A 14,390-nucleotide genomic window follows, 5' to 3' on the forward strand; every position below is an offset into this window, starting at 1 on the left:
ATTTTGAATTTTGAAGGAGTGAAAAGAAATACAAAAAAGGAAGAGAATTTAATGGAAGTGTTAGAAGATATACAAAAGTGGATTGATATAAAAAAAAATAACATTTTATATAATCATGATATATTTATAATATAAATAAATAAAAAATTAAGAAATAATTATATTCTGATTTTATTTAAAACAAAATGTATTTATTATTTACAAAAGAAAATTTGAACAAGGGCACACACAACATAAAATAGTTAATCTATTGTCATAAATCCATGTTTTTGCCTCATAAAAAAGAATCTTTCATCCCCTTTTTTTTTCTTGGAAAAGGAAAGTGTCCTGTGTAGTCCCATTCTTATTTATTTCCCGTTTTGCAGTTGTAATTTGAACAATAACCAATTTTTAACAAATCTTAGTTGTCTAAAGTTATGTGTGGTTTTCGCGTAAATGTATATCTGTCGCATTGGGCAATTAATTAACTCTGAATATCTCAAAATCAATACTTTTTCTCAATTTTGTATATATCTCATTATGTTATATCACAATTTATCATATCATATAACTTATGAAATTTGAATAAGATAACAATAAAAGATATCATTACATTAATTTGGCGTATAGTTCGTGTTAATTATGTTTTCATTCTTTTTTATGAAAAAATTACAGCAGTTTCCTTACACTTATCTCGCATTTTATTATTTTTTTAGAACACTAAAATATGATCCATTTATAAATATGAGATGGGAGAAATATGTACAATTTTTTAAATACAATGAATGCTACTTAAAAAAAAAAATACTTTCCTCAATTTTTTAAATATTTTTCTTGATAGTGTCTAGCATAGCAAAGGAAGTAGGTGTATTTTTTCAATTAAAAGACATAAGTAAAATTAGTAACTAACTAAAGAAGATAATGCAGTTATCCCGTTAAAATTATGGCCATTTGTTATTACATAAAATTTTAAGAGAATGAAATGGTAATTAAAATAAAGGCAAAAAAACTTCCAAATTCAAAAGAGTTTATTTTCCTCCACTTGACCATCTCCCTAATATTACGTTATAGCTATTTGACAACATAAATAGTATGATGACAATCCTAAAATCGTATTCGGAAATGTTAAATTAAACATAGGGAAAATAATTGTGGGCTTAGACGGGGCTCTCCTTATAGACTATAATCCAGTTTGATTAAAATTGATGGTCATCTTTAGGCAATAACGGTTATGTTCACAAGTGTAGAATTCCAATACGAAAGGCACTCAACCCAATCAGCAAAAACAACAAAAAAAAAGAAGGAAAATCGTTATATTAAATAAATAAAAAAGTCGAGTCCGAAAAATAATTCAATTGAGTAAGTTTCATAAGTATTATATTAAACGTCTTATTTTATTCGATATAAAATTTATAACATAGCTATTTCAAAAGTTGACATATACAACATACTCAATTATCAATATTCAAATCATTTTTATTACACTACAATCAAGTTTATAAGTAGTATTTGTAAGTATATGAATAAGATTATATAAAATTAAAATACTAAAAGTAATTAAAAATATTAATAATAATATAATAGAATTTTAAATTTATTTATTGAAAACATATCTTTTAAAGAAAAAAGTTGTTATACTCAAGTTTTGAATTTTGTGACAAATGATAGATTAAATCTTTTTCTTTAAATTATACTTTCAAAACAGAATTCTCGGCAAGTTTTGAAATAACTTATGTACTTGCATAATTATTAGTCATCACATAAGAAACTTAACCATATTAAGTACTAATCTTAATTCATTTCTATTAGAAACTCTTGGTTCTTACCTTACACTTTAATTCACACTAATCAATTACAAATATCAAGTTCAAATAAATTGATCACTTAAATTAATTAACAAGCTTGCTTATATATTTTATCTAGATCATGAATTAGCATGTTCTTATTAAAAACAATAACAATTGATTGTAATTTAACTAGAATTATTAGATAGTTCTAACATTTTGTTACTTAAATTTTAATAAAAATATCACTTAATTATTATAACTTTACCATATGAAGGGAATTCAATCTAAAAGACTTATAACATGTTTAGATTCACTTTCAAATGAGCATGAAATCACATTTATTTCAATATTACTATAGGTTTTTATTAGATTCATATTTACAAAAAAAAAAATTCATGCATTTTCAAACATATATGTAGTCTCTTAGATGAAAGAATCATACAACTTAAGTAATACATTAAACAATTTATTTTACTCAACCAATAAGTCATAACAAAAAATTCAATTTATAGAAATTTAGATATTCAAAAACTTATCCTAGGCTCACAAAGTAGCAATCTATACTCATTCAACTTTTCTTTATGCTCTTACTGTATTTTTAAGTCTTTTGAAAAAAAAATATCCTTAATTTTAATCATTACTAAAAAATCAAGAATGAAACTGTTGTCATGAGTATAGAATAAATATTAACAAATGAGGTAATCTATTAACAAGCTGCATGAGAATATCATTATATGGGTGGGACATGCGGACGATAATGATGAAATCAAGGTGAATCATAAAAATGAAAGAAAAAGAGTAACTAACTCTACGCTTAAGGATTATGTTTCAGAAATGAAGTAAATATAAAAGAAAAAAAAATAGGGAATAGAGAGAGGTATGAAAAGTGTGACTCATTCTCCTTCTTCCTTTGGACTACTCAGGAATTTTCTCTTATTTTATTGTTTCCATCATTTCTGTTAACTACATGTAATACAATTAAGCATTATCACGAAATACTCTCAAACTGGTTGTCAAGAAAGATCATGCTTTCTGCTATGTATGACTTTGTTTTCTATCAATTTTTCTTTAATTGTGAGCAAAATGCTTCTTTAATTCACTACTGAATGATTTGTGATAATCTGTAACAATTAATGAATAAATAAATTTAAAATTCTTATCAAATAAGGGTCATGTATATAAAAATATATCATAAAAAATCCTAAAATATGGACTTATTAATATGTGATTGTAATTGCTCCGTTAACTAATTTTTTCAAGAAAGACAATTTTCATTAGGACTCTTATACTGCTACTGAAGATTTTCAAAACCTTTAACAAGCTATTATTAAGGCTTATGTATTGACTCTTCTAGACTTTACTAAGCCTTTTATCTTAGAAATTGACACTTCTGGTATTGGTATTAGTGTTGTTGTTAGTCAAGACCATCATTTCATTGCATTTTTTTAAAAATAAAATAAAATTATCTCCAAGAATGTAGAAACAATTAGCTTATGCATGGGAGTTTTATGCCATTATAGAAGTTACAGCTAAATTTTGTCATTACTTGTTAGGATATAAATTTATTATCAAAATATATCAGAAGAGTTTACGCAACCTCACTGATCAAGCCATCCAAACCCCAAAGTAGCAAGCATGGCTTCCTAAGTCCCTTGGATATGATTTCATCATAGAATACAAACCTAGTTATGACAATCTTGCTACAAATACATTATCTTGATCTTTTTTTATGGCTATTTCTCAATCTCCGTGCGATATCATTCATAAGGTGCATATTGCTATTATTGTTGATCCCAAATTGTCTGAAATACTTCACTTATGTACTCAAGACACTCATCCTAAACTACATTATTCTGCTCAAGACTAGTTATTGTATTAGAAGAAAAGGTTAGTTCTTCCTCCCAAACATTGTCTTATACAACAAAATTTGAATGAATTTCATAATTTTTCTATTCGGAGACATGCGGGGATAGCAAGGATAAAGGCTAGAGTTTCTTCTCAATTTTATTAGCACGGTATGCAACATGATATTAAAACTCTTGTCCAATATTGTTTGTTCTGTCAACAAGTCAAGACCACTACTTCTTAACTTGTTGGAATGCTTTAACCCTTGCCAATTTTGAAGCAAATTTGGGAAGAATTAGCTATGAATTTAATATTGGATTACCTCTTTCTCAACGTTTTGCCTTGATTATAGTAATAATAGATCGTTTATCAGAATATGGTCATTTTGCTTCACTCAAGGTAGATTATTCAAGCAAGAATGTAGCAAAAATTTTCATGCATTCCATTGTTAGATTACACAATATGCCAAAATCAATTGTTTCGAATCATGATAAAGTGTTCACTAGCAATTTTTGGCAACAATTGTTTAAGTTGAGTGGGACAACTTTGGCTATGAGCACATCATACCACTCTCAATTTGATGGACAATCTGTGAGACTTAATAGATGTTTGGAGATGTACTTAATGTGTTTCATATTTGACAATCCAAAGAGATGAAGTAAGTTACTCTCATAGGCCAAGTTTTTAGTACAATATCTCATTTCAATTCAGCATTAATATAACTCTTTTTAGAGCAATCTATGATCATAATCTTCCTACAATCACCAAGAATACTTTAGACCATTAAGACTTTCCTTCTTTGTAAAATTTATTGCATCAACATCATATGAAGAAATACACAAATAGGAAATACTTGTAGTTAGAGTTTAAAATATAAGATCTTGTTCTAGTTAAACTTCAACCATATAGGCAACACTTTTTTGTTTTGCAAACGAATCAAAAATTGAAACTTAGATATTATGGTCCTTTTCCAATTGTACAAAAAATTGGTTTTGTTGTTTATGAACTGTTAAACCTTCTGCCAAAATTTACCATATTTAGCATTTTTCTTGTTTGAAGCCATGCAAATGTAAATAATAGTAGTAATATGTTTCTCTTCCACTGTTGACTGATGAATTTGGTCCTATTGTCCAACCATCCAAGATATTGCAGTCTAGAATCATTTTACGTGGAGTTGACCATATTCCTTAGGTTTTGGTCCAATGGAAAGGATTGGGTCAAACTAAAGCTACTTAGAAAGATTTATCTTCAATATAGGATGATTATCCTAACTTAAACCTTGAGTACAAGGTTAATTTTATGGGGGAGGAAATGTCACAAGTGTAGAAGAAATATTGACAAATAAAGTGGAGGGACTAAAGGAATTTGTTAACAAGGTGCATGGGAACACCATTATATGGTTGGGATACATGGATGATAACGATGAAATCAAGGTGAATTATAAATAGGAGTGTGAATTTTAGCCTAATCCATCGAGCTGACCCGTATAACACACTAAATTAGGTGGACTGAGTTATAGAATTCCAATCCAATAACTCCTTTAACCTGCCCTCATATAACCCATTTGAAAACGGGTTTAGGGCAGGTTGGCCTATTGGACTGTTATTTATGAAAAAAAAATCTCCTTGTGTTGAACTCATTGGAAATATAGAAGAAACTCTATTTTTTACTACTATTCCTAAAGCTCAAATATTCACTCGAGCCATCACACATAGTGTCTTTCCCTTGGCCTCTTCAGATCACCGCTACAACAACCTCGTATAGCCACCACATAACGACGCCTAGCTCTCACTTGACTGGCTAATTTTAACCTCTCAGATCACCACTGCAACAACCTCCCACTAGTGTCTCACTCTCTCTTAACTAGCTTTCAACTTCTTACTCTCTCTATATTTCTTCGCTTTGGTATTCAAATATCATCTTTCGTTCCTTCATTTCTGATATGATCTATGTGTCCACGCACTACACCTCCATGCTCCATTCAATTTTAAATTCTTTTTTACCGTTGTCCAATTTGTGCCATTTTTGCTACTAGAGGAAAGAAATTGCATAAATGTTATTGTTGATTGAACTAATTGTACACTGATAAGGGAAAGATTTGATTTTTCATGATTGCTTTTGATAAAAAAGGAAAAATAAATGAAAAGTTAAAAATGAATAGTGATATTTAGATAAATGAAGGAAATGGCTAATGAGTATTACCAAACTTGACTACATAGTAATCCAAAATTAAGATGTTACTTATGGTGAAATGCTAGGAAAATTGAAGGAAACTGTAATTTAGAACGTGTGCATGAAGTTAGACTAGCAAGGGCCAATGTAAGAAAATCTCCATCAAAGTTCTTATTTTATACATTGCTTTTCTTTGAGATTAGCTCAAAGTTTAATGTCAAAAGGAAAGGAACTTCCCTGCAAATGATGTAGATATGCATGGTATGATTGTGAGCAAGCAAAACCTATGGCTATAAAGCAATTAATATAAAAATAACTTAAAGGATCAAAGTTGAACCTACCTTAAAGTTGAATTGTCAACATCCAAGTTGAATCCACTTTCAGTATCACATGAAATTGTTTCACTTTCTTTCATAGGAGTAAGAAAAATAGGAGGTTTGAAATTGAAAGAGGACACTAATGCAGCATCCTTAGAGAAGGGGGGGTTTGTCTTTTAATCCCTTTCTTCCGCACCAAATTCAAAATATTGGAATAAGATTCTATTATGACATTCATTCTAAATTTTATAAACTTGTAGTTATACCAACTATAAGACTAGAGGAAGAACTCTTCAAAAGGAAAAAAAATAAAATAAAATTTTTATGCACAATAAATAAGAGTAGTATTAAGAGATATACGAATACATTTCATATAAAGTAGTACCTTCAAAAAATTAAATGGTTGAACAAGTTAAATTAATTATTCTAGAGTAGAAACTAAAAATACTTCTCTTTTGGCTCGTAGGTACATAGCTAACACTAAAGTTTTAGTTATTATTTTTAAATGTTAACATAATTACAATCTCAATGTCTACTTGATAAATGGGATGATAAGGATCATATCACATACTCACCATAATTGTAATTATATTATGTAGTTTTTTGATTTACAATTGTGTAATTATGTTGTTTCTATTTGCTTTTGAATGATTAAATAAGTTTGATTATTATTTTTAAATGTTAACGTAATTACAATTTCAATGCTTACTTGATAAATGAAATGATAAGGATCATATCACGAACTCACAGTAATTGTAATTGTATTATGGAATTTTTTTAACTTTTTATTTGTAATTGTGTATTTGTGTTTCTAGTTTGTAGTAAATTTTAATTTTATTTTCAGTTTTTATTCTTGTGAAATGAACATAGAAGACTCTAATAATCTTACTTCTAGTGATAATAATATGGATTGTAATTTATTTTACTTTTTTAATGCTAAGAAAAGAGTTAAAGTAATCACATCTAATTGTTGAAAATTTTTCACCAAGATAGGATTAGGTGATGATAGAATTGAAAGGGTAAAATATAATAGCTGCGAAAATGAGTACAAATATGGGATAAAAAGTATGAGACATCACATTTAAATTGTCATGTTACAATGTGTAAGGAAATTAAATTTGAATATATTGGTCAAATGATGCTAAATGTGCAAGAAAAACTAAAATCTTGTAAGGTAGATCAAATGATATCACATGATATGTTGGCAGTTGCAATCATTGAATATGAATTATCTTTTAATTTTGTTAAGCTTAGAAAGATTAGGACTTAAATGCAGTAGGTGAATCCAGATTTAAATCTTATTTCTTGGAATATTATTAGATCTGCTGTATTGAAGGTGTACATAAGAGAGAAGGAGAAACTTAAACAAGAGACATGTATCATTCCTTTAAGAATATTTTTAACTTCTAATTTATTGAATACTTGTAATGACAAGGTTACATATGTTTTGGTAGTTCATTTTATTGACTCAAATTGAAAATTAAAGAATAAAATTTTTAATTTTTGTCATATGCCTCCTCCTTATACTAGATTTAATTTGTCTAAAATCATATATGAATTTTTAATCAATTGAGGAATAGAGAAGAAAATATTTGGTCTTACTTTAGATAATTCATCTGCTAATGATTTTATGCAACAACATTTGAAAAATCAACTAACCTTACAAAAGTTGTTTTATGTGATAGAGAACTCTTTCGTAATGTTCTACACACATTTTAAATTTAATTTTTCAAGAAGGATTGAAGGTTGCTAATAATACCTTACACAAGATTAGAGAAAGCATAAAATATGTGAAGAGTTCATAGAGTAGAATGAGAAAATTTAAGAATTGCATTGATCAAGTTGGTAGTGTAGATAGTTTAAAAGCATTGTCTTTAGATGTTTCTACAAGATAGAACCCAACTTATTTGATACTTCAGAGTGCTTTTTAGTATTGATTTGTATTTTGAAATTTTCATTTGAGTGATAAAAATTATAGATTTTGTCCTTTAGAAGAAGTGGCAAAGAATAAAAAAAAATTTGTGGATTCTTGTTGCTTTTTTATGTTTCTACTTCTGTTACATCTTATCCTACTTCTAACTTGTATTTTATTTAAATTTGGAAGATTCAGTGTATACTTGTTAAAAGTTCAAGTGATGGAGATGAAGTTATAAAGAGCACTGATGAAAAAATGATTGCAAAGTTTTTTAAAATATTCAAATATAGTATTATGCTTGCATTAGGAGTAATTCTTGATTCGAGGATAAAGCTTGAATTATTGTATTATTGTTATTCAAAAGTTGATGCTTCTACTTGTGAAACAAAGGTACAACAAGTTAAAAAAAAATTATACAAGTTATTTGAACATTATTCTAGCACAACTTCTAGTGTGCATAGTAATAGTCATTCCTCTGCTTCTAATTCTAGAGTGTCTAAGGAATCAAATGCTAACACATATCTTGTCTTCTGTGTTAGTTTAAAATTTTATTGTTTAATAATTATATCACTTTTTATTATATTTTTTAAAATCTTTATCTCACCTTCTCTCCTTACTTTTTGACATGTTCACTATGTCTAAGTCTTCAAATTGTAGAAATGAGAACAAGCTTTTAGGGTTAGAAAATCTTAACTTGATCTTTATTTTGAGGAGTCAACTATTGAATTAATTATCATGATGATTTAGATATTATTCAATGGTGGAAGAATAATAGAAGTCAATTTTTTTTAACTATTAATATTGGCACGTGACATAATGAGTATTCTCATTAATATTGTTGCATTTGAATCTGTATTTAACAATGACTCACATGTTTTAAATAAGTACAAGAATATTCTCTTATCAAAATATGTGGAAGTTATGATGTATACTCTTAATTGGTTGCATGAATTTGGTAGTGATTGTAATTTATTTTGTTTGCATGTCACTATTATTTTAACTTGAAATATTAACTTTTCCATCTTAAATTTAATGTTAGTAAATATTTTTTTTAAATTTTGATACACAACTATGGATATAAATGATGATGATGTTGGTGGTGAGAATAACAATCAAAGCGTATAACTATTTTTTTTAATGCAGCATCAAATTCAAATGTTCTTAACTTAGAGGAAAATGATTAAAACTTTAAAGTTATTACAATTTGAAACTTTATTCTGCTATGTAAATTATGTTTTATGATTTAACTTTGATTTATAAACTATTTATTTTGATTATGAGGTTGAAATTGTTGTGATTTTTTACTTTATTTTTTGGTTTGTGGATCAATGGATTATAGTTTATAATTTAAGTTTTTAAAATGTGTTTTAGGATTATAAAATTATAGTTAAATTATATTTTATTGCTTTAATTTATAATTATAGATAATTTTTATATTTTTTAATTTTAATATTTTTAATTTTTGTAAATTAAATTTTGAATGGGCTGATGAGTCAACCTATTGCTCACTCTTAACCTGGATGGACCACTCTTTTCTACTCAAATTTGAAAATAGATTAGTCAGAAAATAGTAAATAATTCTATGCTCAAGAATTACATTTGGAAAATAAGGTATACATAAAAGAAAAAAAATATGGAAGAGAGAGGGATATGAAAAGTGTGACTCGTTTTCCTTCTTCCTCCGGCTGCTCTGGAGTTTTCTGTTATTTCATTATTTCCAGCATTTCTGTTATTTCATATCTCTATATCCGCTATCATTATCTCTGTGTTTGCCTTCTTCATTTTAAGAAACCATTACTTGATACATAATATGATACAAGATTTCTTTGTTCGTTAATTTGTTGTGAACTTGACTGTTTTACTGCTGGGTTCAACTTCACAAGGGGGCCACTTGCCAACAAGTATAGAGATCATAGTAGTTATTTTTCCTGAAACACGACTATGTAATAACATTGCGGGATAGAAAAACTGACAAATTTTAAACAGTGGAATATTTATGTGTCACATAAAGTAAAGAAAAGTTTTATACAAATACTTGGGTTGGTATTCCAAAATTTCTTAAATGTCGCAGAAAACTACCCAATGTAGTGACTAGTTAATAGTACTACATGTAGAATTAGCAGTTGCATGAAAGGTAACAGGACTTTTCTGATGATATTTAGTTGACCATTTTCAAGATCAAAGTGAATGCGATGATGAGCAGTTGAAAATGAAGTACAAATGGCAAAAGAACAACAGCTTACTTCATATGTACTACATACTTAATGTAATAAAATGACATGAACACTTCGTTGAGTTGTTTCAAAGTACTAAAAGCACTTTTTGGATCAAGCACACTCTTAAATGTTCTGTATTTGGCTGAAAATGGAAGTTCCTTTAAGCAGGCTCCGTTAGAAAAAAAAACCTGTACTTTGGAGCTTCTCTCTGAAGTATCGATTGGAAGTCTAGAAGTTAGTAAATCATACGATGATCAAGCAAAGGAAATTAAAAAGAGAAGACACAAATATGATAAGTGATGACCCATGACCCATCTATTTCAAAATTGATTGAATTTTAACAATTCCAACTCATAGTCATTATCCCACCATTAAATGTGAAGTCAGCAAGGTCATAACTTTGATCTGTCGACCAGAGGGAAGTAGAATGATACCTCTCTTCCATATAATTAATTAATGATGTAATTATTTAACTGGGATGAAAATTTAAAGGGTTTCCCTGCTTGAATATAAAATTAGTGGAGGGGGTTGCAAGCATGTGCTTAATTAAAACGATGATTTAGAAATTCAACATTCAACAACAAGAAAGATTTGCAATTTTGTTCCTTTATACTGCCACACTCTTCTTCACTTAGTTTCAAATGTATGTCTGTCTGTCATGTTACACAAGAATATATGTGAATCAATAAAAGTTTCACTTTCGGTCTTAATTAAAAGGTTTAACTTGACTTTTGAGCCTGTGTTTTTGGTTATCGTACGATTTTAGTCCAAATAACTTTTTGGCTCAGATTTAATCTCAAATCTTTTGATTGCTATATTATGTTCTTTATTTCCTCGAAATCTTCATTTTATGTCCAAATGACTCGAGATCTAAAACATATTTTGTGTGCAAAAGATATTTAAATGATTCATAATATAGAAATTTGGTGAAATTTAATAAAAGTAAATAATTTTTGTAAAAGGTGAGGTTATTTTAATAATTTAAGTTTGATATTTTGTTAATGAAAAAAATATATTATTAATTAATTGAAAATGACCATAAATATAACTTTAAGGTAATTATTATAAAAATAAATGATTTTGAGCATTAAAAATTTGTATACTTTCAATATTTGTTCATAAGATGTTTCAGTTCAACCTTAATATTTGTTCAAAAGCTCTCTATTCATTCACACACAACATATTTTTATAGGATTTGAAAGTGAAGTTCGCGTATAATTTTCACTCATTCACACTTCTTTATTGTTTACAACTTTAATTACTGAAAATATCTTTTATTAATTTAAGTATTCATCAGGCCAAACTTTTTCCCCAATTATACTTGATTATTTATTCATTTTATTTTTCAATATTTATTATCGTTATAATGAAATAATGTTAGCATTATGTGAACCAAATGTAGAGAGAAAATGAATTATCTTGACTTCCCCTCTCCTTTTTATCGTTGTATTTTTATGTTATCAAAATTACATATGATGCCGTTCATGTTTTTGTAATTTTTGTTTGTTTGAAACCTTTTGCATCCAATCGGCAACTGAGTGGATTTTTTTAATGGACAAAACTTTCGTAACTCCTATTTTGTCTATTCACAAGATTTGAACTCAAAATTATTACCTGAAATAAAACCAAATTTTTTTGTATCATTCTTGTCAAGAGAGTTAGTAATTGTGTTTTAGTAATATATTCATGAATATTTGTTTGTTTACTAGACATGTTAGCGGAAAAAAATCAACCAATTTATTTTAGATTATATTTTAGTAATATATTATAAAAATTTTATTTTATCTAAATTAAAACAAAATGTCTTCATATAATTTTATTTATCTTAACCATGTTTTATGCATTACAAGTGATATATGAAAAAAAAATAGGTTTAAATAAATTTAAAATAAATAAATTAAATCGTAAAAACAAAGATAAAAAAGAATACAACAAAAATATTAAAATATCAATAACCCCAGCCGAAAAGTTAATATCTAAACTAAACGGACTAATATTATTAGAGGCTTCCTAATCTTCCATTCCCCTTGTTAAGGACAACCTTCATGTCAAGGTCAACACTAACTAGCTGCTGTTTTGATCTAGATCCTTAGTCTAAGTGTTGTTTTATTTTTTGGGCCTTTAGTCTCTTTTTTCAGCAAAAAAAAAGAAAAAACACTAACTAGCTGTTACTATAAATAACTCTACTGCTTGCAGATCTAGTTATGATCTTTGTACTAAAGTTAAAGACCAAGAGACAATGTCCTACAAATAACTTCCTCAATCATACGAGGTTGATAAGATGTTTTTCCCCCCTTACACAGGGATTAATTTCTGTTAATTAATAGTAATAATTTGCCATTATGAAACCACCGAGAACGTAGAAAAAGGGGTCCCCTCAATGCACACAACTTTTTACGAGTACAAACTAAAAGGCACAAAAAGTGGGTAAGTGGTCACAGGATTTGAGCGGTTGTGACTTTTGAAAAAATTGCAGAAGAAACAGTAAGAAACCCACGTTCCTATTTAACATCCTAACCGTCCCACTAACCACTATATGTTTCCCAAGTTATACCTATGACAATACTAACATTATTATCTTCAACTTAAGTTCTCATTCTTCTATCTTCTGCAAACTGCTAAACCTTAACCAAATCAAAAAGAAGAGAATCACCTTCACAAAAGCAAATGATAAAGTGGGGTAGAAGAAAAAACCCTTCTTCAGCTTCTTCTTCTTCTGGCTCTTCTTTCATTTCTCATGCATCTCCTTTTTCTTGGTTGTCCAAGTTCAAGCGCATGAGGATCAATTCTGAGCCAAACAGAGGAAAACTTATCAAACAGAAGGCAAAGCAGAATTCATCTGTAGGTTCACCACAGTATTCTTGTGATTATGGAGAAAGGTTTTGTGTAGGGGATGATGCTGGTGCTTTCTGTAGACAATCATTTAATGAAGAGAGTTATGAGGATAAGAAAAATAGAGATATTGAAAAGAGTGTGATTCCATCCTATGGTGGTAGAAGGAATGATAAGAAACATGGAAGAAGAGAAGGGACCCTCAAGTTGAGGGAGAATGATATTATTCTAGGAGAAGAAAGGAAGTTGATGAATGATAGGAAGGTTTCAGTGGATATGGATGAGTACAGTCGGGAAAAGGAATATGAAAACTTAAGGAGGAGATTTGAGAGGAAAGCACAAAAAGTTTTTGAAGAGCATCTCTTGTCATTGGAAAGAGAAGTAGAGGAAGTTGAATTTGGATCCAATAAAGCAGTAGAAAAAGATGTGCTGCAATTTGAATCACCAAGCACTATTTGCACACCAAGAACACATTCTTTTGCCTCTTCTGCAGCTTTGAGGTATTCTATCCTTAGAAATAATATTATAGAAAAAATTGAGAAAAGTGACAGGTTATCTCAGAAGAAAATTGGTTCTAAGAGGCACAACATGAAACAAATTGAGGAGTTGAAGGTAAAGACTAACAGACAAAGGCAAACACTTCATGTCAGCGGAGAACTTCAGAGGAGGAAACCAAAGCAAAGCTCCAAGGTGAGGATATATTCTCCAAGGATGGTTTCCAAAGTTGAAATATGCAAAATAAAGGCTCTAGAAGATATGAGGAAAGCAAAATTAAAGATGAAGAAAGGAAGGGATGAAATTGTGGAGGATAAACCAGGATTAGATAACTTTGCTGTTGTTAAATGTTCATTAGATCCAAAGCAAGATTTCAGAGATTCAATGATTGAGATGATCACAGAAAATCAGATTAGCAGGCCAGAAGAAATGGAGGAACTGTTGGCATGTTATCTGACTTTGAATGCTGATGAGTATCATGATCTCATCATCAAAGTATTCAGGCAGGTGTGGTTTGACATGAGCCATGGTAGTTTGGATATTAAATCAGACATTCAATGTTGTTCCTATGAATAACAATCTGTGTCTAGTTGATAGGCTTGTAAACAATGTATATACATAGTCATTTTACAAGTATATATTGTTCTTGTCATGCTTTAGTTTTACTTGAAACTCAATATTCTCTCCATGCATTTGTCTGGTAGATGTTTGGATGCTTATAGAAATATATTCAATCTGCACGATTGTTTTCAAAGTTGGTTACTGAAAAAGGTCTGAAGAGAAACGTAGGAAGGAAAAAAAGGAATCTAAATGACAATACTAGCCAATAGTT

At 28.7% G+C, this 14,390-nt stretch overlaps 1 protein-coding gene across 1 annotated transcript; it reads left to right on the forward strand.

The window, feature by feature from the left end:
• The first annotated feature begins 12,898 nt into the window (after positions 1–12,898).
• On the forward strand, positions 12,899–14,134 carry LOC113852115 (transcription repressor OFP5). The gene has a single exon (XM_027482366.1). It carries the CDS (start codon positions 12,899–12,901, stop codon positions 14,132–14,134), a length of 1,236 nt encoding a protein of 411 aa, XP_027338167.1.
• The last annotated feature ends 256 nt before the right edge of the window (positions 14,135–14,390 follow it).

Source organism: Abrus precatorius, unplaced genomic scaffold, assembly GCF_003935025.1.
Source record: "Abrus precatorius isolate BTA unplaced genomic scaffold, Abrus_2018 Scaffold10, whole genome shotgun sequence".
NCBI lineage: Eukaryota > Viridiplantae > Streptophyta > Magnoliopsida > Fabales > Fabaceae > Abrus > Abrus precatorius.

Excerpts from the sequence above, each read along its gene's own strand:
- LOC113852115 (XM_027482366.1), top strand. The coding sequence starts at position 12,899 with ATGATAAAGTGGGGTAGAAGAAAAAACCCTTCTTCAGCTTCTTCTTCT.